This window comes from Hylaeus volcanicus, unplaced genomic scaffold, assembly GCF_026283585.1.
Source record: "Hylaeus volcanicus isolate JK05 unplaced genomic scaffold, UHH_iyHylVolc1.0_haploid 12237, whole genome shotgun sequence".
NCBI classification, from domain to species: domain Eukaryota; kingdom Metazoa; phylum Arthropoda; class Insecta; order Hymenoptera; family Colletidae; genus Hylaeus; species Hylaeus volcanicus.
In genome coordinates, this window is record NW_026533172.1 from 1,202,443 (window position 1) to 1,224,677 (window position 22,235).

Sequence of the window (22,235 nt, forward strand, 5' to 3'; positions counted from 1 at the left end):
ATTATAATTTTTATTTAAGCCTCCAAGTCAAACAGTGTTTTATTTATTACGCAGTAAACGGTCAAGACCTTGCGGACCGTTGGAGGCTTGAAATAGATGTAATTCTTGTCCAAGATTTATATGATAAGAATCTTTTTTTCTAGTGATAGTAGTCAGTTGCCTTAAATTAATCTAGCGATAGGCCTAAATCAAGTCCTATTGGTGCGGTGGTTAAGCAACGACGCATCTTTCCGTTTCATTTAGTGTCCGGTTTCAAAATAAATTGTGAAACTAAAGAATGAGCTTTAAAAAAATACATCGTATTTTAACGCTATACGCTTTGGGTAGTTTCATTAATGTACTGTTTACTCAACCACGTACTCTCTGGTTCATTAAATGTTCTTTTGAGCAATAGGCTGTCAGGGTGAATCGTGAATTCTAAAAAGATGCCTCATGCTGTAATCGTAAACACTTTAACGAAACTTACAATCAGGTTGCTCACGCGAAGCTGCATTTTCCACTTCATCGAGTGCTCTCTTCCTCAATAAACTGTAAAGCTGAACAATGAGCTTTGAAAAGCTGCCTAATGCTGTAAGGATTTGCAATAAAATTATTTCTTACAAATATTTCAGAATTTTTCAATAGAAATATAAATTTTTTCAGTGTAACAAGTATAACTAGCTTTTTTCTTCTTATTATGTCTTGGTAAAAAATGTTGAGGTAAAGAAAAAAAAATTGTGTAGTTTTTTGTTCACCATAAACAGTATATAAAACATAAAGTTCCCACAAGCTGGTAAAACTAAATGTGTTTTAGAATATTTCTTTTAACTATAGTTTCTACTCATTCAATCATCCAATAAAAATAAAACGTAAATACTTGATACTAGTAAAAGTAATTTCAAACAAAATTTTTTTTTTTTATTGACTAGTATTATTTTTAATCCAAGCAGTTTATATTTCTTCATCACAAATAAAGCGTTGTGGTAATGATAAAATAAAATAGAGCAAAGTTTTTTTTTTAATTTATAGGGATGTAATTTATAAAAGCATTTTAAAAAAATTTTAAGTTCTCGTATGCTTCCTTGTTGTTACACATATCATCTATAATGAGCCGCGTTTACATAACTGGTTATTTTCAATTAAAAAGAAACCAACTGCAAGACTTTAAAGGAAACAATCCAATGTTTACATCAAAGTTGTGAAACAAATCTTAACGCTTCTTTGGTGTTTGAACAATCGTAACATAATAACTAAAACGCAAATTCTGCTATTCTACGCACATTGTTGAGTAACGGAGTGTTCTTAAAAAATTACGCATTCTGCTTCTTGCTTTGTATGTTTTAAATCAATGAATCGCCATATCTCTATTTCATCTTAACTTTGTATAAATTAATTGTTTGGTGGTTTATTTTGAAATAGAGTCATGGAATCTCTTTTTTTCTAAGAAATGGTTTGGAGAGCCAACAGTCCATTCAATACTTTATGATTGAGGATAAGCCTAAATTTCGGGGTTTTTTCATTGAAAATTCTATGTTTGAACAATCAAGCTAGTTGTATAAAAAATAAACTACTTTATGACAGCATTGTTTTATACAAAGAGCGACAAAGATTCATCAGCTGTTTTTTAGTCAATTAACCAAAAAATAAACTTGGTATAGAATAAACATGCAGTAATGAAATTAGTTCTGTAAAAAGTTTTGATATCACACCTTCGAAGACAATATTTAAAGATTTGATATTTGTACGTAATAAAAATTCAACTTTAAAAAATGGAAGCAGCTCAGCCTTTAATTGTACTTCCCACGGATGTAGTTGGGTCTATCGAGAATAGAACTTCATCAAATCAAAAATTTATTGTAACGCATAATGGTCGTTTTCACTGTGACGATGTATGTGCTGTCGGGTTTTTGTTATTGTTACCCGAGTACAAAAACTGTATAGTTGTTCGAACACGTGATGAAGAAATCATTGAGAAAGCCGATGTTGTAGTCGATGTTGGAGGAGTATACGGTAGAATTTTTTCATACGTTTAATTCTGTTTTTATTTATTTTTTTTTAGATGCTGAAAATTATAGGTTTGTCATTTTATTTTAAAAACATAGGTTTGCGTTTTCTATACTCCAACTTTTAAAAATTATTTTAAGATTTGATCATCACCAAAAAGGATTTTCTGAATATTTCAATTCAACTTGTAACGTAACGAAACTAAGTAGTTTCGGTCAAGTCTATAAGTAAACAAATTCTTTTTATTATTTTTGTATTTTCCTAATTATTTTTGTGCGTTCATCAAGATTTTTTGGAAAACGACTTTTAAGGGAAATTTTTTCCATACCTGAGGAAGATGTGAATATTATTTACAACCTTTTATACAAAGTAGATTAACATTCTTATACTATAATGTGTGATCAAAGAACATCTAATCCTCCTAGTCTTTTGTTGAAGCGATAGATGCTATTGATAATGGTGTCAACATCACTCCTCCTGGCGTAGATCCTCTCTATCGTATTTCAACTGATCTTTCATCTCGGTACCACAATATTTATACCTTAACACTATGTTATATATATATATATGATGAGTAGGGTTGCTAGAATGAATTCCAGCTGGAATGATTGGAATCCTGACGATTTTATTTCAAAAGAAGCTTTTATTAGCTCAATACGTATAGCTATGGAGGATTTCATTTTCTCTATTCTCTCGTACCGTGATAACTGGCTTCCATGCAAAAATATAGTGTACAATGCTTACAAAGCACGTTTTGAAACGCATCCATCTGGGTATATTATTGCTTTAGAATTAGGATGTCCTTTTGAGGTAATTTGTCCGAATGCATTTATGAGTACAACTTTATTTCTTTTTTATAAAGACTCACTTGGAAATTATAGAGGAATCTGAAAAAAGAAAAAACGAAGAAAATAAAAACCAAGAACAAGAAACATTCAAACCGTTTATACCAGTTTTCTTTGTTGTGTACCCGGACTGCCCCAAAAAGAACACATGGTATGTGATTATGAAAAAACTTTGTAAATTTTCGTACATATGCTGAGGAGATGTAGAAAACTTATTTCGAATGTTTTTTCAAGGCGACTAAAAACAGTTCGTATAAACAAAAGTTCCTTTGCTTCACGTTTACCTATCCCGAGTCGTTTTTGTGGTATGCATAAAGTAAAAAAATAGGTTCCTTGTTTAAATCATATCACTTAACAGGGCTTCGTGATAACATGCTAAATTTTCCTGGAATTCGTTTTGTTCGTATGTTATTTAGTATTCATTCTAATGATATGATAGGAATGCATTCGGGCGTTTGTATGTATTAGATCATCAAGGTTTTCTCGCTGGAGCCGATTCTAAAGAATCCGCCATTTCTTTAGCCCATCTCACGCTTTGTGAAGCAAACGTTTGGCATGACTCTCCTTAAAACAACTTAAGAACTTGGTCTATTTTAGTTGATAAAATTAAAATTATTTTAAAATATTACATCACACATGCAACTATTTATAATGTTTTATGACTGACAAAACTAATAATAACATTAGTATAGAGTCCGTCACCGTTACAATACATAAAAACCCAATTGGAAATTTGATCATCATATTTGAATGAGTTTTAAAGTATAAGATATAAGAGAGGCAGTGAAGCCATTTTTGTTTTAACAATAAATTCTAATCTTGTTAAAACATTTTTGCAGTCTGCATTCTATATCAGAATCGTTTGTAACGGTTGATTAAAATTTATTATGTTAAACCTTTAACGATATGTATTGGAAAAATACAGTAACATTTTAAGGTACCAAAACGAGTTTCAAACCATAATCTTCTTAAATACAGGTATTGTCCCAAGGAGGACGAAGAAAAAACAGAAGAACCTTGGTAAACAAAAGTAGTAATTTCGAGGCACAGATTCTTTATGTTAATGGTCAGCTGTAAGCCTGATCACATGCGAAACTACCGCCCTACCACAGATTGCACAAATACCATTAGTGCTCCAATTTTTATTAAGAGAAGTTGCTAAACCACTCATAATTTCTTTTTTTTGGTAAACATTGTAGAAATTTATTTTGCGAGTTTCAAAAAAAGTAATGTTTTTTTCGATACCTTTTTTTCTATAAGAAAAAGGATTCTTTTCGCCTATTCTTTTTTATAAAAATTTTGTTCAACCTATTCAAATTTTCTCTTCAGTTTAACTGAATTTTATTTAAAGTGTTGCAGTTATTTAATAAAAATTATTTCAACATAATAGTCGTTCTTTATATGAAATGTCACCACTTCCGGCTATTGGGCCGCTTGCGTCAGCTTTAGGAGTTGGAGTCACGTGCTCACCTGGGTTGAATTCGCGAGGTGTAGTGGTAACAACAAAAACTTCGTTAAATCAGCCTTGGGCATCAGTTGTTAGCGGGCAAAAAACAACTACCTTAAATTCAGTTCAGAATATCACATCATCGGTTTCATCCACACTATTAAATCATTCTTCTTTTTCTAGTAATAACGACGATACCTTCAATACATCTCTTGCAGCTCCCTCCTATGACAAGCAATCCTCTGTATGTACTTCAAATCGTCAAAAAAACATACCATCGTCGTCCATTGACGCAACTTCCACAAAGTCTCAACTTGCTGATTCGCATAGCTACAATAAATTTTCTACTGCTGCGACAAGTTTAAAATTATCAAATTTGTCAAATGTTACTAAAAATTTGGCTACTCCACGAAAGACACAATTTCCTTCTCAAAGCTCCGCAAATGAATCGTGGGCTAAGCAAAGTGACCGATTTTCATCATGTTTAAATACCCTTTCTCACGATGTTGATTTAAGTTCAATTGATTATAAAGATTTTAATAAGAATCAAGCCAAATTAACGGATTCGCATGTTTCGTCAACAAACACTACGTCAAGTATAACTCCACCCGTATCACGCACAATGTTACAGTTAAGTGTTCACTATAAAAAATAAAGTGTGAGAAAAAAGTGCATGCATTCTTTTTTTTAATTTTTCTTGTTTTTTTTTTAGAAATCAATCGCCAACTCCCATGTCTACTAGTGTAACCTCTAGTGCTAATATAACAGAGCCTTTTTATAAAAAAGCAGAGTCGAGTGATGCGTTTCCTGCTCCTGAAGCTATTTTAACCTCACAATTTCAAAAAAGATGGGCAGATGAAGTCAGTGATAAAGATGACGACGATGAACTTGAGAAAGCAACAGAATTACAACAAATGAGGAGTCAAACGAACGGAGGGCAAGAAACAGCGAAACGATGTACTGAAAGAACAAAACAAGTTCCTTTAGCAAATTCAAACGACACATATTTGATACGCCATAGCATTCATACAAAGAGTCATTCGCGAGATTTACTATATCATGATTCAAGAAATTTTTATGACCATAAAAATGTGTCTTCGCAACATTATCAGAAACCGCATGGAGTCCATTACGGGTATAGAAATGATTATTTCATGAAGCGTCAATCGTTGTCGTTACAAAATACTAACGACGATATAATACGACAGCCACATCCCGAAAAACGTTTATGGTCGTCTGGAATGGAGCCAACAAATAATAAAATACAGAGTTATACAAGACGGCATTCGCGATCACAAATAGATACATTAAATTCTAACCAGGCTATGTCTTGGGACAGGGAGACTCTTTCAAAAAATTCATTGGGTCCAAAAAAAACATTTGGAGCAAATTCAAGCATTTCGTATTCTAAGTACAATGAAAATGCTCAGAAAAAACCGTCTCACGAAAAAATACAGTCTCGATGTACTTTGGATGTCAATGAATCCAATGCTCGTTGTCGTCAAGTAAATTTAAAAAGCACATCTTCATCTGTTCACGATGACCCAATAACGTTAAAGACAAACGTTCAAACAAAAGAAGGCAGGCCTAATACAAATGTGTGGTCTAGTAGTGACTCAGTTAAAACCCAAAATTTAGAATTGAACGTTCCACCAAAAACTGAAAAAAATGTTGTAACCACCGATCGTGATTATAATATACTGAAGGATCGAAACCAATCGATACCACATGATAATTTAAGAAATAATGGCAGAACAGCTGTCAAAGGTATTTTTTCAGTTAAAGTCAGTAGTAGCAATAATTGTTTTAAAACCTGAATCACTGTAATACAGAAGAGAATTATCACTGTTTTTCTGAGGGTATGACCGAAGCATTTCCTAGTCAAGCAAACCAAGTATCTGTCCTGACGACAACTTTACAGAATGCATCTAAAAACAAACAATCTCCTCTTATATGTAATAACAAGACGTTCAATTCCAGTGCAAGAAGTTGTCGAATACAGCAAGACTCAGGTATTTCTTGATTTTTTGATGTCTTTATTAAAGTATTTTTGTTTCATAATAGATGCCATTGATGCTTCCACACAGCTCAATCAAGTGTTACCATATCAAAGGCTTGTTTATTCAGATCCAGCGAAAATATCACTCAACATGACTCCAACATTTGTGTCGTTCGTAGTTACCAATCATTCAAAATATCACTAATTTTTTTCTTGTTTTAGGTATAAGTCGTATCACCCAAATGCTTCAACAACATGGCATTCAGAAAGCGATCCACAGAGCTTAAACAGACAACATGCAGAGCGTTCAAATTCGTTTCATTTAAATTCCAGTAGTTCTGTTGAGAACGTTGTCCCTGTTTTAAATCATTCTTCTAAAGTGCATTCGTGCTATGTTCCAGTAATTTCGAATAATGTTTTAAGTGTGAACTCTTCAGTAGAACCACATAGATTACCACTTTTACAAAAATTACATTTACCTGAGACAGCATCACATTCAACACATTCCTCTCTCGTCCAAAAGTCTTTCGATTCGTTACCAACTTATCATGAAACTATGCCTGCAACACAACCATTTTTAAGAAAACATTGTGAATCTTTTGTAGTCGAAGAAAACAATACTCAAAACTTTCATAAAAAAACGCTTAATAAACAGGATTGTGGTCAATGTTGTAATGGGACCATATCTCCCTATGAAGCCTCACACTGTGGGCATTTGAGTGACAGTAACAACTATTCAACTGCAGTTGCTGGTCGTAATAATTTAATGGTCATGATGACACCTGCAGCGACAAGATCAGTCAACAATGAAAAAGTGGCACCCTATAATCCTTCATATTCATCTCCTTCTTCTATGCATACTTCTGGTGTTCAAGGTTCCTATTTTTATTTTTCACAAGGTCCAAGATTACAACCTCTCGATATGTATTCATCCAATATCGCAAGGCCTCTTACTGTCTGCGGTCCGTCTTCGTCCCCTACGCAAACGATTCATGTTACGAATAATTCTTCTATAAAAACTTCTTCTGATCAACATATGTCTCATTTAATACAAACAGGATATTTTCATGGAATTCCTGTTTACGATGCACCATCTAGTATAGATCACTGTAGTACAAAGGAAAATCAAATTGGAAATAAAAACAATAAAACAATTGTGACATCAGCCTCACATGCTGAATTCATTCACTGTTATAAGCCTTGTACGAATCAACAGCCAACCTCAAATGTTTCTTTTTATAATAGTACACACCAAATACCATCCTATACTCAGCATGATTCTAGAAGATATCCTATAAGCGTTTCTACCAATAATTCTCACGTCAGCCAAACAAGTACGGATGCTTTACCACATGATCTATCGTCTCAATCTGTTTTACCAAAACATTATTACTCTCAGTCTGTAAACACGCGGAAATCTAGCAACACTTCACAGGCAAAGAATTACAAATCTAATAAAAATTTTATAATCACATCATTAGACAAACAACAAAAGTCAAATTGTGCATTATCCCGTTATAACACTCCTATACATATCTCTCAAAATTCGTGTACATTACCAGAAATTATTGACAACGTAAATGATTTTTCTATTCCGTTAATTTATTCTAGGACATCAACAAAACCATCTGTTGTACGTGGACATAATGCAGCTCATGAACAGCATGAAAATGATCAATTTACGCAAAATTATTTTGATAAATCCCTCTCAAACAAACTAGACACACCCCAAAATGTTTGTGAAATAACATTGTTGAATGAAGAAACTAATATATGTAAAAATCAACTAAAGGGTAGAGCTTCACCAATACACACTCAGCTAAACAATCACGGAAAAAAAAGTTATGTCAAAGAGTCTCAAAATAATAATCCAGAATTATTTCAATCCCATTCCAATAAAGTACCTTCAATAGAAAAGAGAAAAGACACAAATACCAACAATGTGTTGTTAAATTTAGAAACTCAGATTACGACAGTAAAACATAAAAGAAGTAGCAAACATAATTTAAATTATAGGAAAAACCATTCTCAGTTGATAAAGCAAACTGATGTAACCAGTGACACAAAAGAATTACTTTCTGTTGTTCAACATAATAATTTTAATGAAGGCCAATCACAGATTTTAAAATCCGCTCTTCATCATGTTACAAAGGAAGCTAATAAAACGGATCCTCAGTCGAATCATCTAGTGAAAACAGATGTTGTTATTGAAAGTGCCTCTGATAAAGACAAGCATACTGTTTTAGGTCAAAATGTTGCACAACATAAGGGAAAGGAAGAGGTACGCAAGAATGACCAGTCGAATGTCGAGAACATCAAACAACCTCACAACAAACATAATTTACGACAAATACGTCGTGACGCATGTCGACATTTTCTTCAAGGAAGATGTAACTTCATCAATTGTAATTTTTTACACAGTAATCAAATCAATCAATGCGAAATGGAAAAAAAAAAAAACTCGAAGGAATACAATCAAAAAAATAACAAAACCAATTTAAACAAACGGTTTAAAGATGAAGAAATTCCGAACTCCAATTTTGAAAATGAATCACAGGATAACTCTAAGATTACGTTTCAAGAAAAGAACAAGAATGAAATAACGAACGCTGTAAGAATATCAAGTGAAAATAAAGCTTTGACATCCTCCTCAACATTAACAAAAGATTCTAAAATAAAAAACTCTGGCCAAGAAAATGAGAATTCACCAACAAAAAATAATCCTACTTCTCAAGAAAAAATTATTAATAACAATCATTTAAAAAATCGCTTTTTAAAACTTTCTTCTAAAGAAAACCAGGATGAATCTCAAAGTAATCCAAAACAAACAAAATTTAAAAAAGGAGGGTGGTACAAATCGCATCGTCAAAATAATAATTTCAAAAATTATACGAAAACTTCATTAAAAGAATCCGGTAATCATGAAAGCAATTTCGAACATAAGCCTAAGGACAGTCATTCACAAAAGGATTTCGAACCGAAAAAAAGTACGTGAAATGATGGTAACAATCTTGCAATTTTACGACTGTGTGTTTTATTTATTTTTAGATGTTTTTTTTAAAAATAAAAAAACTGGGTTTAATGCTACTGAGAGATCAAATTGCTCAAATGCATGTCAAAAAAATGAATCCTCTCACAATAGTGACATTTCTAAAAAGGCACAAATTACGACTATAGTTGCTCAGACTGACAACGAAAAGAATATTTCTAATAAAGATGAAGATAAAACTCAAAAAAGACATTTAATGTCTTCCTTAGCGAAAAAAATTATTACTGATACTCTTAAGGCAACTGATGCAAAACCAGATAATCATATACCTTTAAATTCGGCAACAAGAACCACTATAACAACGGATCGAACGAACACTGGTGATCATATATCTTCCTGCGTCACCACTGAAGAACTTTTGACAAACTTTAAAAAACCGAAAAATCGTCGAAACGGTGGTAACGCACGTCATCAGAAGCAAAATGCTTCTTTTGCCAATAATATTACTGTAACATCTAATAATGAGGTGAAATCAATACTGCAGTCACACTTTCATGATGAAATGATTGACACAACAGTTCGTTCAGATGTTCCACTTTCTAAAACAATGAAAAAGCAAAGCAGAAAAAAAGAAAAAACAGAAGGAAACGGAACGCGAGATACACAGTCAAGCAAAACAAAAAAAAAAATTTGACGTCTCAGGTTGAGACAAACACATTATAAGAAAGCCATCAAGCAAATTTGAACAAATCTGTAGAAAGTGAAACTTCACTGGTTCCACAAAGAAAAGATAAATCAATAACGGATAATTATAATACTAATAAGATTTCTTACGACACAAACCGCTATAAATACTCAAGAGTACATCGTCAGGAATAATCATTAAGACTTAATTCATTGTGGCTATTAATAAAAAGAAAAAAATGCATTAAATCAAGGTTAAAACGACAATAAATTTAATTGCTTTTCTTTTACGGTATTTTTCTATTTCTCAACAAAGAATGGAAACACATAAAAAGGGATTTTACCGATGTTTTTAACGTACATGCTTGTTGTAGTATTTGTCGAATGTTTAAATATTTGTCGAATGTTTAAATATTTTTCGATAAGCTATTAAATTATAAAGATTTTTATTATAACGATTTTAATTTCTTTTCTATAGTTTACTTTCTATAAATTAACTCGTTTTTGTTGTTTTTCTTTTTATAGCAGATTTTGTCACCAAAAAGAAAAATTAATTAAGATTTTAGTGAAACTTTATTATCAGTTTATAGATTAGTGTCAATTTTTTTAGCAAAGAAAAATAAAAAAAAGAAATTATTAAAAACTTTTCCTTATATTTGGGCCAAAAATCATTGATAAACTTAAACACTAATGAGCTCAAGTAAAATTTCTTTCTTATTCTGTGATTCTTAAAGCCTTAAGAAACCAAAATTTTTTTTACAATTTACTTTTTAACCATTATTTTCATCTGTTTATGTTATTTTATTTTTTCAAATTATGAAGAGAAAAGCTTTGATTAAGTATTTTAAGTGTTGCGTTGTTCTCAGAAAACCTATTTTACGTGTGTACTAGGTTTTTGTGGGTAAAGACTTGCAGACTCACACTATCTAAAGTATAATTTTTTTTTTTTTAATTGCTGGTTTTAAAAACGTAGGAATTCACATTAATATTTATTATCTTTCCTGTTATAAAAGCTGTCATAAAAGATATCCGTTAATGCTGAATTTTCTTGTCACGCTATAAGAAAAACGAAAAACATTGTAATGCAAATGACGGAAATGCACTGTATGTGATCATTAAAAAACTGGAAAAATACATATAAAAGAATGGTAAAAAATGGAAGAGTGTTTCTAAAAAAATCATTAATATAAAACATAACACCTTTGAAGCAAAAAAATTGTATCGAAATTATTTAAAGACCAGAAAGAGACCTCCTATTAGGGAAAGTTCTAAAAAATTTTCAGTTAACTTTGACGAGTCCGATCAAATGATTGATGCAGCAACACACGAAAAAACATCCGATGAAAATATAGAGAATGGTAAATATTAAAAAAAAACCAAAGTCAATTTTTTTTTTGCTTCAGAAACAATTGACCGAACTTCATCATTAAACTGTCAACCAAATTATAAAGAAAATTCTAAACAAGTGTCAATAGTTTTTCAGGAGAAAACTAACATGCTGGGACCAACTGAAATTAAAACACAAGCGGACACCAATGAGTCTATACCCGTTGACAATTCTCCAAGTGAGATATGTGGTGCTAAGGAGACAGGGTTTTTATTTCAAGCCATACTAGAAGAACCTACAACTAGTCTGTTTAAATCATGCATCAGAAACAACAACGATTTCATTGGAATGCTGTTAAAGACTTTTATAGCGAATTCCGATATGACACCTCTCATAAATTCAGGTTCAAAAAGAAAAAATGACATTGTGCATGATGCACGTATAAAATTTTTTGTCTTTCGTTTGAAAGTATCTTCAGATTCTCTACAAAGGTGTATTAAGCCATTACTTCAAATTATAGTAGACTATGAATCATCTTTAAAAGGTAATTATAGTATTTAAGTAATTATTTGTATACTCTTTAAAAATCATTAATTTTCACAACAAATGGTATACACCCTTATAAAAACAACATGTATAAAATTTTCTCTTACTTTTGATGACACTACAAAAAAATTTTCATTGGAAGAGTTTAATATTTTATTTAATTTTATTCTTTAATAAATATTATAGAAAATAAACAAAATATTTTAGGGTATTGGAAAGTAAACACATAATTAAGGAGTGTGTCCCTATGCAATATTTGAAATTTTGTAGAAAACGAAATAAATCTTAAGGCGGCTCGTGAAACTGCGTTTGCATTAGTACAACAACTAGAATCTGTTAGTGTAAACATGTGAATTATAGTTTTTGATTTATTTCTTGTTGGTAGCATAAAGAGAATTTGGAAAAGGTTGAATCGAATAGAGTCATACTTAAGGAAAAGAGTGACTTTATGAAATTTAGTATCTCTAAACAACAACAAGTGTTTATAAATGATGCTTTCGTTGATCATTCAAATATGGATTCATTAGAACTTCGTCCAGAATTTGAACATCAATCATGCAAATACAACAATAAAAACAAAAAATTAGAAGAGGGGTGTGTAGCAGTAAAAAAAAAAAACCAACTTTTTACTGTAGCGGCTTCACAGACAGAAGATAAGAGTCAAAAAATTTCAGAAGGTAGTTATTTAATGCATGACTACATATTTAATTTACTTGCTTAATATGGAGTAGATGACTTTAAAAAAAATTATGACCCAATCATCACATCATGTTTATATTCTATACCACCAGCACCAATCCTCGTAGAAGAATCATTAACAAAACATTTTGAGAGTGTGCTAGAAGAAATTATGGCAATTTGCGATAAAAAAATTAGTGATGAACCCTTGCTCAAGCTTCCAGAACAAAAAAAAATTTCTGTTTTTCGTAGTAATATAGAACTTTTCACTCTGTATTATAATAAGGAATCGAATTGCATGATATCAACTGTAGATACTGATAAAATTCAACTTCTACTGGCTTCTCTTTCTAAAGACCTACACCATGAATGTAACAAGAATAGTGTCAATTCTGTGTATCGCAAATATGTAGAAAACATTTACCAGTGTAATTGGTTTACAGAAAAAACATATATGGACTTCATAATAAATTACGTTTTATTGACAAAATTTAATTCAAGCCGTCTCTATTCTCGTACGGTTTCTAATGAACAAGCAAAAGACACAGCGGTAAATCACAAGGAAAAAAATGACACTTTGCCCCCTTTTAATACTAAAATGCAGTACAAAACCTTTCAGATAAGCACTACTGTCATTTCATTATACTTTTTTTTTCAGCGATGGTCGATCTGTTTCAAATCTAGCAGTACCAATTTTCACAGAACTTCTTAGCGTTTTAAAATCAAAAACCGACAACCTATTAGCTTTGGAAGGCGTAGAAGAAATTAATACTACAGTTTGTTATGTGATACCGGTGCTTGAAACGATTGAAGAACGTATACCTGTAGCCTCAGATCGTTTAGAATTCGGGGAAGCTGCCAGAGAATTATTTTTTTCTATAGTAAACATAGCAAAAGAAAATTACATCAACCACCAAGTAATGAAGTGTAGTGTTTCTTCCTTGTTACTTCCACTATTAAACAATTGTAGCGTTTACATCGTACAACTGAGGAATTTCATTCGCGTCAAAAGCATTTGCTAGAAGCTATTAATGAATACCGTACAATGTTTATAAAGCCTCCAGATGAAGAACAACTTGAACGCGCTAATTTAAAAGGGAGGCTTGTTACTACCGTACTTGTTGAGCACGATGGGTACCCAAGTTTTATTTTAGGGTGTGTTGAACTTTTACCTAAATTTGAAAACAATGAAATTAACACACAATCATCTTCAAATTACAGTAAATAAAAAATGAGCGTATAATTTTTTTTTTAAAGTACTTCGTTTTTAAGGCATTTGGGTGCCCGGTTTCTTTTGGTGGCGTATAGAGGCCTTAGAAGAATCTCCTTATTGGTCAGATTTAGTGAAGAATTCAAGTACATCCCTAAACCCTTCAAAAGATTATGTAACGATAATTTTAGAGTTTACTTTTTTAATGATTTTTCATTTAGGTTATGCAACTGAAAAAAACAATTCAAAGTCAAAACGAGCATTCGAAGTTGTTACAAGAGGAGATTAAAGATTTGAATATACAATTTCAAGATTACAAAACAAAAGCAACTACTGTATTTAAAAGTGCGAAACTTTTGACTTCTGCGACACTTTCCAAGGCGGTGCAGTGTCAATGTAACGACATTAACGACTATAGTCAGAATATTAAAATGGTAGAAAAGAAGTTTTTGAAAGAACTAGAACGCTACAAAATGGAACTACAAGAGGCACAAGTGACTTTAGAAAACAAAAGCGTTGAAATAAAAGATCTCGTAGAAATCATTGAATCCTGGAAAGAAGATAATGAAGCATTGAGAGAATTGTTATCCAAAGAAAAAATATTACGCCAGAAGGTCGTTGACGAATACGAAGTGGAAAAGAAACAGTTTGAGGAACAATTGAGGTTTAGTAAATCACGCATTGAAAAGGTATGCTTCGATGTAAAAGCAGATATAAATAACAAAATCTTATGTATCTAATTATACCACTCTTCGTATATATTTGAATTGTTTTAGCTTCCGCTTTGTTTACGGCTTGAACTAATAAAGATAATGTTAAAACTTATATCTTGTTTGTGCATATAATATTTTTTGTAGCTAACACAGAATATATTTTCAAACAATACTCTTCCGTCGACTAAGAGTACGCATACTCAATCGGACAAAACTGATATATGCACTGATTTTATTCAAAAGACTATATATCCTGGCTCTGATCAAGAGTTACGCCGTAAAAATTCAATTGATGAACCGAATTCAGTTAGCGAAGATAAAATGCGCAAGATGGATTCCCCTATGATAGAATTGCAAGAAAATAAAACGACAAGCCAGACGTTTGACGCCGTTGAGGAAAACCAACTAAATAAGTCTAATCTCACAGCTTTGCCTTCCACACTTGGGGGAAATTTGGGAGCGACCGGAGGTTATATAGAAACTTTACGTCGAGCACTTTATATAAAAGAACATCAATTGAAAGAAGAAAAGAATCAAAAATCGCTTCTTATTGAACAGGTAAATGTTTGTTTTTGTAACTAAATGTATCTATCAATTGTAAAAGATTCAAAAAAGTAAAAGGAAACTTGAAGAATGTCAAACCATTTTGAGGATCAAACCTTTTGGCGTAAGAGTAATATTTTTTGTATTTAATGCGTAAGCTATGTTTATTACTAGGTAATGGAAAATGAGTCAAATACTAATGTACCAATAGCGTTTGTTCGTCATACAATTTTACAATTTATTCTTACGGGACAACTTGGCACGTCAGAGCACGAGGCTATTATTCCTGTCATTGCATCTTTTTTCTCATTTACAACGTAAAACAATTTTTCATAATTTATGCAAACGATTTAACAACATGTAGTGAGGAACTAAAAAAAATTGAGGAAAACCGTAAGAAAAATACTCGTGGAAACAAATGGCTCTTAATACGTTAATGACCGTAATTTAAAAAGAAAAAAACAATTTTCCTTGTTTTTTAAATATCCTTTTAGGCTTTTTTTTTTAACTAAAAATTTTTCTAGCATTTTAAATGAATAGCTTACCATTCTTTAAAAAAAAAAGTGTTACTAACCGAATTAGTCGTTGAATTTTTTTGTACACACTTATAAAAAGTTATAAATTAAATGATATCAATTATTGATTTTATGAATTCTATTGAAACACACTTAAAATTTCGTACATGAAACGCTTTAAGAGACATTTGTTAACCATTAGAAAAGAAATTATGCATAAACCTTTATAATAACAAAAATATACCTTTTTAAGAACAGCGTAACAACTTTGCTCATAAGATAAGTAAGAATCTATGTAATAAGAGCTGTAATATTGAAAAAATGTATCTAATTTTCTTTTATTAGCAAATGAGATAGTAGACTTTTCTGTAGATGAACAATTATGTTTTAATAGTTTCAAGATCAATTTATATGATAAAAATAGAATAAAGTTTACATTGAATAAATCAGGACAAATCTTATTGTTTGTATTATGTAGACAAACGATATTCCTTTGAATAAAGGATTTTTTACACGAATAGTAATACCGTCGCTATTAAACTATCATGATACTTTTATTTATTCATGAAATAGTGTTCAGATTTTAACAAACTTCTTTTTCTTTACTAGCAATAAAAATAAAAATCTATGTTTTAGCTTTTTTTCGTTTTTCAATATATTGTTTTGAATGGCGAGAAGGAGATAAAGAGTTTTCACCAGAAATGTTTGATAAGGTATTCAATCCAGTTGTGTCGTCTATGTTAGTAGACGGGACAATACGCCAGCTCCAGTTTGTTTTACTATCCCAGTGACAACTAACATCATAATTAGAACAGAGTTCTCCAGACAAAAGTTTTTTGCTAAGGGGCGAAACAACTTCAGATTCAATGTAACGCCGAAACGGCCTGGCACCATAAGCAGGGTCATATGCCTCTAGAACAATGTGATCAACAGCTTCTGGTGTAATTGAGAAATTAATACGTTTATTCTGTAATCTTTTTGTAACATCAGAAATTTGTAAATTGACAAGTTGACGCAGTGTTGAAGGTTTTAGTTGTTCAAACTGAACAATAGAGTCTAATCTATTAATCAGTTCGGGTCGGAAATATTTTCCAACTTCATTTAAAATGTTCTTTTGATGATTCTGGGATGGTTCCTCAGAGTTTTCAGAAGATTCAGTTGAAAGTATATGGCCTCCTATGTTAGATGTTAATATTATAATTGTATTAGTAAAATCAACTGTATGATGGTTTGAGTCAGTTAGCCGGCCTTCGTCAAGAACTTGAAGAAGAATATTCCATACAGCGGGATGCGCTTTTTCTATCTCATCAAATAAAATTACACTATAAGGATGTCGTCTTACTTCTTCCGTTAAATGGCCTCCATCATCGTAGCCAACATAACCAGGAGGTGAACCGATAAGTTTCGAGACACTATGAGCTTCCATGAATTCGGACATATCGATGCGAACCAAACGATCTTTACTGTCAAAAAGTTCTTCGGCAAGAGCTTTAGATAATTCTGTTTTTCCGACGCCTGTTGAACCAATAAACAAAAAAGATCCAATGGGCATTCGACCTTTGGATAAACCGGCAGCATTCCGAATAACAGCATTACATACGGCGTTAACTGCAGCGTCTTGCCCAACAATTCTTTTCTTCAAAACAGATTCAAGGGATAAAAGCCGTTCAACCTCACCTTGTGACAAACGATGCACTGGAATACCTGTCCATCGGGACACGACTTCAGCTATTTGCTCAGGAGTCACCGTATCAGTGATAAGGGGAGATTCCTTTTGAACGTATTCATCTTGTTCTTTTTGTAGTCGTTTTAAACGCTGTTCCTTGTCGGGTAAAACATCATACAGCAACTCAGCAACAAGCACGGGGTCCCCTTGTCGTTGGGCCTGTTCTAATTTGAATTTGAGTTCATTGATTCGTTTACTGAGTTCTCTCATTTCACGTAATCTTGCTTTTTCGGCTTCATACTTTGCTCTTAATGGTACAAGATCTTTTTCAACCTTTTCTAAGTTAAGTCGTACTTTAGCTAGCCTTTCTTTTGATGCTACGTCTGATTCCTTTTCCAAAGCTTTTACCTCTACTTCCAATTGAAATTTTCCCCTTACAAGGTTATCAATGCATTCAGGTTGACTATCCAACTGCACTCGTACATTAGCACAAGCTTCGTCCATTAAATCAATCGCTTTGTCAGGTAGGAATCGATGAGTAATATAACGATCTGCAAGTTGAGCCGCTTCAACTAGAGCCGCATCAAGAATTCGAATACCATCATGATGTGCTGCGTAACGGTCTACTAGACCGCGTAAAATGCTTATAGTAGCTTCAACTGAAGGTTCATGCACATGCACTTGTTGAAAACGTCTTTCAAATGCGGCATCTTTTTCAACATGTTTACGATATTCGTCTAACGTTGTCGCACCAATACATTTCAGTTCTCCTCGAGCTAACATTGGTTTCAAAAGGTTGGCGGCATCCATTGCACCACTAGTTTTTCCGGCACCTAACACTAAATGTATTTCGTCGATAAATAAAATTATACTGCCAGCGCCTTTCTTTACTTCATTTAAAACAGCGGTCAACCTTTCCTCAAACTCTCCACGATACTTTGCGCCAGCAATCAGTGCACCAATGTCTAGGCTAATAACACGACCCTTCAAAGATCCAGGTACATCACCTTGGGCAATTCTTGTAGCTAATCCTTCAGCAATAGCTGTCTTTCCAACACCAGGTTCGCCAATAAGAACGGGATTATTTTTAGTGCGCCGGCACAATACACGAATTACTCTACGCACTTCATCGTCCCTTCCAATAACAGGATCCAATTTTCCTCGTTCCGCCAACTCTGTCAAGTCGACACCGTAGGTAGACAATGCATCGTATTGAGAATCTCCACCAGCTGACGTTATACGCTGTGCTCCTCTCAACTGCTGAACAGTGTTGTCAATTTGCATTGATGAATAACTACAGTCAGCTAAAATGCGGCGAATTAAAGGATTCGAAATCAACGCTCGTAATAAATGGTCAATGGATACATGAGTATCACCCAATTCTTCACGTATCTTTTCCATTTTTTGAAACACTTGAGTTGCATTATGATTGGGGGTAAGAACATTAGGTGGGGGTTTACATTTAGGTAGCTTATTAAGTTCAATATCTATTTCTTTTTGTAAGGCTGTAAAATCCCCAGAAACCTTTTGAAACGTGCGCGCAGTAAAATCATTTTTTTTTATTAATGCAACTAGTAAATGGAGTACATCTAGTTGAGAGTGCGAAAAACTGATACCTATTTTTTGTGCTTCAGAAAAAGCATTCTGAACAATGTCAGTGAATTCCACCATTATTTACCAAGTTTTTTAATGCTTTTCACTTTCTTTTTTATTAAGAATATTTAGAACAAATTTTGTGAAATTTCCTGCATGTATATGTGCGTATAGATTCACACATGCGAAACCGCGAACATAATTAGAACGTCCCATCATTTACTTTTGCATCTAAAAGTCTAGTGTGTACAGCGATAAAGAAGTTATTTAAAAATTAAAAATGATTATGTTAAGCTATTTTTATATATTTCATATTTCATTCATAAAATGAAAACTAACAAAAAGTTATAATTCTTCAAGCTCATTAGGGTTCTCCTGTATAGCAAAAACACTAGCTAGTCATATCGATTCCACACTAACCCACATGTTTTGGTTGTGGTTTGCTGTGACCTTTTGCTTATTGAGAAACCTAAAAATTTTTTAGCTAGACTAAGTTGAAAAAAAACTACAAAATTATTGAAGTTGCTTCTTATATATTTTCAAAATATTTAACGCTGTAAAGCGATTAAACATACAAGTAGAACCACCATAGCAACACCTGTTATGCATATGCTTATACAAAACGTTCTCTAAAGAAAAGTACCAATTGTGTTAATTTGAGTGATGAAAAATGCTTGAAACGCACTCGTTTTACACGAATTTGTGTCTCTCGAACGGCAACGATTTCTTTTTGACCCTTTTCTGTTATAGAAATTTTTTTAGTAAAAGTAGTGGGATTGGAATGCACAAAACGCATTACCTGCGTAATCTTTAGCGGAATCGACAGAAAATTGAATTTGATCTAACAACTCGCCTTGAGCGCCAACCAAAGTTGCAATATCAACAAACATTTGATGCATTTCGGTCACATCTGATACGATTGATATGATATATTTTTAATTTTTTGAATTAGGTACTTTTTTCTAAAAGCCGAATATCTTCGTACTTTCTTTCTATATTAGATAGCGCGTTTGTAGTATCTTCGTGAACATCCTGATAAGATGTGCCATTACACAAATAAACGAAGAAAAAGTTTGAACTTAATAGTTCAGGAGATGACACATTAAAAGTACTTGTAGAAGTTCGGTTCGTAAAATAGACATGGGTGATACATCACTATCAATCATTTTTGAGACTTCCTGTTCAGTGCTTCCAGGAACGACTAAATGAAAGACCACAATGCAAAAATGCAAAAGGACTTATATAAAACATACCTAACTCGATTTGACGAGTAAATTTCTCCCGTAATTCCTTTTTATATTCAGTTTGAGCTAACTGTAAATCCTTCAATGTATCTCTGAATTTCCTTGCAATAGCTGCATGAGTATTTCTTCTTATTTTTGTTTGTGCACTATTCGGATTTTTCGCTTCGAATGTTTCGTTGTCTTTATTCAAACTATCTAGCTTTGTTTTCAATGTAGATGTCGCTTTAGTAGATTTGGCTAAAACGTTGGTCAGAGCATTACTTATTTCTGCGAATAAAGAGAATAATTGTAAAGTGTATTTGCAATGAATTTTATAAATTAAATCTCTTAAAAATAGTACAACCAACCTAGGAATTGACTTGATAAGGGCATTTTCAAAACTTTTAATTAAAACAAACACATACCTTCTTGTTCAGTTTGTATACTTGAAATAATAGCTTTTTCCTTCATGGATCGAATTTCTTTAGTATAGCTTTCTAAATCTACGATACCTTGTTTTAAAACGTCTATTTTTGAAAAGAATTCTCTCAAAACATCGGGTGTTTGTTCGTTAATCTTCAAATTAGATTTTTCTAACGTAATTAAAAGATATTGAACTAGCAAGTATTACCTTTTCTTTGCTATTGTCGTTTTCATCCACATAAACGGTATCATCTTCAAAATCTTTTAAAAAAACTGCAGAAGGCCCTTTCCGCATCAGATAAATATAATTCGAATTGATTTTAGCAGCTTCTTGCCGTACGTCATCTAATTTATCCTGCATTTGAATAAACAGAAATCAAAAAAAATTTTGAAAAAAAAAATTTTTGAACTCTATTTTAACATAAGTATAAATTGTATTAAATTGCTAGCTTTTTCTGTTAACGTTTTACAAAAAAAATGAAAACATTGATGATGTATTATGTTGTACTTAAACACCATGCAGAAGAAAAATATATAACTAGGTCCGTTACCATGAATAAAGTCGCGAAAAAGTGATTAAATGCTACCAGTAAAATGAGAGACATTTTTTTATTAAAAAGTCATTTCTGGTCGGGATTGATCGGTAGCAACAAGTTTCATCTTTTTCACAATTTTTCAAAATGGAATCAAAAAACTATGTTTCAAACAATTTGTAAACTTGCTATAAATCCCGCGCGCTTATCATTATTCAAACAGCTATCTGTGATTCCAACAAGAAATTTATTTCATCGTGTTAATCATCTTCACGATTCTATATTAAGTTGTAATTGGGAAGATCATTTAAATTTTGTACAAGTATGTATTTTATCTGAATCTTTACCTAAATGCTAAGTGATTTTGATATCTACCATTCTTATGCCGATAAAAAAAGTCATATGCAGTCTTCTTATTGCATCACTCTCGACTTCACTCATTATAACTTTTGTTAAAACCGCTTATGCTTGTTAACTCCCTTTTTTTTCACTCTCCATTTAAATAAGATATCAAATTTTGCTAATATGTTATATTAGAATAAAGACCTTTTGGAAACTGAAAATGAGGATCTTCAGAAAGAAGGAGAATTATTACTGGTTCATAAAACAACTCCATCTTTGCACAAAAAACTCATGTGGGGTATTCAATAAAGTGACTCTGGAAAAATTATCTTTTTTTTTACTTGGAACAGAGAAATTGAACAAGCACTGACGTGTTTCAAACAGTGTGTGTTTCTGCGTGATTATGTCATGGGAATAATTGAATGTTTGAAGCATAACGAAACAAATACCCTTCTAGGTAGGTTATAAGCGAGTAGTAGCACCAACTGCTTAATTGTTAGATTAATTATCAGTGTATCAATGCATTACTTTTTTTGTTGTTTTTGTCACTTGCTAGAGGAAGATATTCAATATCTATCGGAAAGTATTCTTAAAATCGATGAAACATACAAGATATTACTTCAGAAATATGGTTTTTTAACATCAAAAATTAATCAAGTGGTACAAACATCTTTAGCTCTATTACTGGAACGTGCTCCATTAAAAAAACGATATCCAAGCGTTTCTCAAAATATATGAGCACGTTTTTGTGAGTGACAATCACTTTTACGACATCAACGTAAACACTTAATGTATACCTATATAGAGATTCTTTTTTATAACAGTCTTGTAATTTCATGCGCTCATAGAATCCCTTTACTGTCACTTGTTATGTTTAAACAAAAGCATTTGAGAACATATTAAAAAAATTTCGTCATATTTATACGCTTATTTTCATAGTTTTCTTTAGAATTGTAATATTGATTTATTAAAAAAT

The 22,235-nt window shown here is 32.2% G+C and overlaps 6 protein-coding genes and 1 long non-coding RNA gene across 13 annotated transcripts; 4 read left to right on the top strand and 3 right to left on the bottom strand.

Moving 5' to 3' along the window:
- The first annotated feature begins 901 nt into the window (after positions 1-901).
- Positions 902-3,438, top strand: LOC128883823 (MYG1 protein-like). Of its 3 annotated transcripts, XM_054136580.1 has the most exons (11): positions 902-1,312; positions 1,399-1,989; positions 2,039-2,054; positions 2,124-2,210; positions 2,271-2,352; positions 2,409-2,506; positions 2,562-2,793; positions 2,846-2,979; positions 3,063-3,133; positions 3,187-3,231; positions 3,297-3,438. In XM_054136580.1, exons 2-11 carry the CDS (start codon positions 1,749-1,751, stop codon positions 3,395-3,397), a joined length of 1,107 nt encoding a protein of 368 aa, XP_053992555.1. In that variant the 5' UTR covers positions 902-1,312; positions 1,399-1,748; the 3' UTR covers positions 3,398-3,438. The 3 variants fall into 3 exon arrangements, with proteins under 3 accessions (XP_053992555.1, XP_053992554.1, XP_053992556.1); XM_054136579.1 differs by having other exon boundaries at positions 902-1,989; XM_054136581.1 differs by lacking the exons at positions 3,187-3,231; positions 3,297-3,438 and having other exon boundaries at positions 902-1,989; positions 3,036-3,134.
- On the bottom strand, positions 2,090-3,402 carry LOC128883824 (uncharacterized). Its single transcript, XR_008459117.1, has 5 exons — positions 3,113-3,402; positions 2,934-3,066; positions 2,683-2,870; positions 2,525-2,599; positions 2,090-2,476 (listed from the first exon to the last, which is right to left on the bottom strand). It is a non-coding gene; the product is annotated as an uncharacterized LOC128883824 (long non-coding RNA).
- A 757-nt stretch (positions 3,439-4,195) lies between the features above and the next one.
- On the top strand, positions 4,196-10,315 carry LOC128884098 (uncharacterized). The gene is made up of 6 exons (XM_054137168.1): positions 4,196-4,905; positions 4,988-6,042; positions 6,108-6,287; positions 6,340-6,445; positions 6,497-9,261; positions 9,323-10,315. Exons 1-6 carry the CDS (start codon positions 4,235-4,237, stop codon positions 9,955-9,957), a joined length of 5,412 nt encoding a protein of 1,803 aa, XP_053993143.1. The 5' UTR covers positions 4,196-4,234; the 3' UTR covers positions 9,958-10,315.
- Positions 10,316-11,174: 859 nt separating this feature from the next.
- On the top strand, positions 11,175-15,674 carry LOC128884099 (uncharacterized). Of its 5 annotated transcripts, none has more exons than XM_054137169.1 (14): positions 11,175-11,305; positions 11,351-11,677; positions 11,744-11,818; positions 12,091-12,155; positions 12,206-12,497; positions 12,552-13,101; positions 13,157-13,415; positions 13,469-13,718; positions 13,771-13,883; positions 13,930-14,397; positions 14,566-14,979; positions 15,026-15,088; positions 15,139-15,281; positions 15,329-15,674. In XM_054137169.1, the coding sequence occupies exons 1-14, from the start codon at positions 11,254-11,256 to the stop codon at positions 15,399-15,401; spliced, it is 3,144 nt and encodes a 1,047-aa protein (XP_053993144.1). In that variant the 5' UTR covers positions 11,175-11,253; the 3' UTR covers positions 15,402-15,674. The 5 variants fall into 5 exon arrangements, with proteins under 5 accessions (XP_053993144.1, XP_053993145.1, XP_053993148.1 ...); XM_054137170.1 differs by having other exon boundaries at positions 11,753-11,818; XM_054137171.1 differs by lacking the exon at positions 11,175-11,305 and having other exon boundaries at positions 11,623-11,677; positions 11,753-11,818; positions 12,028-12,155.
- A 217-nt stretch (positions 15,675-15,891) lies between these two features.
- LOC128884100 (uncharacterized) lies at positions 15,892-18,839 on the bottom strand. Its single transcript, XM_054137174.1, has one exon. It carries the CDS (start codon positions 18,814-18,816, stop codon positions 16,105-16,107), a length of 2,712 nt encoding a protein of 903 aa, XP_053993149.1. The 5' UTR covers positions 18,817-18,839; the 3' UTR covers positions 15,892-16,104.
- Positions 18,840-19,019: 180 nt separating this feature from the next.
- On the bottom strand, positions 19,020-20,894 carry LOC128884332 (syntaxin-like). Its single transcript, XM_054137651.1, has 8 exons — positions 20,593-20,894; positions 20,387-20,537; positions 19,992-20,249; positions 19,851-19,939; positions 19,695-19,770; positions 19,538-19,648; positions 19,424-19,479; positions 19,020-19,367 (listed from the first exon to the last, which is right to left on the bottom strand). The coding sequence occupies exons 1-8, from the start codon at positions 20,743-20,745 to the stop codon at positions 19,287-19,289; spliced, it is 975 nt and encodes a 324-aa protein (XP_053993626.1). The 5' UTR covers positions 20,746-20,894; the 3' UTR covers positions 19,020-19,286.
- An 84-nt stretch (positions 20,895-20,978) lies between these two features.
- LOC128884333 (uncharacterized) lies at positions 20,979-22,189 on the top strand. The gene is made up of 4 exons (XM_054137652.1): positions 20,979-21,239; positions 21,455-21,552; positions 21,610-21,716; positions 21,816-22,189. The coding sequence occupies exons 1-4, from the start codon at positions 20,979-20,981 to the stop codon at positions 21,995-21,997; spliced, it is 648 nt and encodes a 215-aa protein (XP_053993627.1). The 3' UTR covers positions 21,998-22,189.
- Positions 22,190-22,235: the final 46 nt, after the last annotated feature.

Coding starts and splice junctions, on each gene's coding strand:
- LOC128883823 (XM_054136579.1), top strand. CDS start 1,749: ATGGAAGCAGCTCAGCCTTTAATTGTACTTCCCACGGATGTAGTTGGG. Junction 2,353..2,408: donor TTTACAACCTTTTATACAAA/GTAGATTAACAT, acceptor TAATCCTCCTAG/TCTTTTGTTGAAGCGATAGA. Junction 2,794..2,845: donor AATTAGGATGTCCTTTTGAG/GTAATTTGTCCG, acceptor TTTTTTATAAAG/ACTCACTTGGAAATTATAGA.
- LOC128884098 (XM_054137168.1), top strand. CDS start 4,235: ATGTCACCACTTCCGGCTATTGGGCCGCTTGCGTCAGCTTTAGGAGTT. Junction 6,288..6,339: donor TCGAATACAGCAAGACTCAG/GTATTTCTTGAT, acceptor GTTTCATAATAG/ATGCCATTGATGCTTCCACA. Junction 6,446..6,496: donor ATGACTCCAACATTTGTGTC/GTTCGTAGTTAC, acceptor TTCTTGTTTTAG/GTATAAGTCGTATCACCCAA.
- LOC128884099 (XM_054137169.1), top strand. CDS start 11,254: ATGATTGATGCAGCAACACACGAAAAAACATCCGATGAAAATATAGAG. Junction 13,416..13,468: donor AAAATTACATCAACCACCAA/GTAATGAAGTGT, acceptor AAACAATTGTAG/CGTTTACATCGTACAACTGA. Junction 13,719..13,770: donor ACAATCATCTTCAAATTACA/GTAAATAAAAAA, acceptor TTCGTTTTTAAG/GCATTTGGGTGCCCGGTTTC.
- LOC128884100 (XM_054137174.1), bottom strand. CDS start 18,816: ATGGTGGAATTCACTGACATTGTTCAGAATGCTTTTTCTGAAGCACAA.
- LOC128884332 (XM_054137651.1), bottom strand. CDS start 20,745: ATGCAGGATAAATTAGATGACGTACGGCAAGAAGCTGCTAAAATCAAT. Junction 19,940..19,991: donor TACTCGTCAAATCGAGTTAG/GTATGTTTTATA, acceptor TCTTTCATTTAG/TCGTTCCTGGAAGCACTGAA. Junction 19,480..19,537: donor TTCCGCTAAAGATTACGCAG/GTAATGCGTTTT, acceptor TTTCTATAACAG/AAAAGGGTCAAAAAGAAATC.
- LOC128884333 (XM_054137652.1), top strand. CDS start 20,979: ATGAGAGACATTTTTTTATTAAAAAGTCATTTCTGGTCGGGATTGATC. Junction 21,240..21,454: donor ATCATTTAAATTTTGTACAA/GTATGTATTTTA, acceptor ATGTTATATTAG/AATAAAGACCTTTTGGAAAC. Junction 21,717..21,815: donor CGAAACAAATACCCTTCTAG/GTAGGTTATAAG, acceptor GTCACTTGCTAG/AGGAAGATATTCAATATCTA.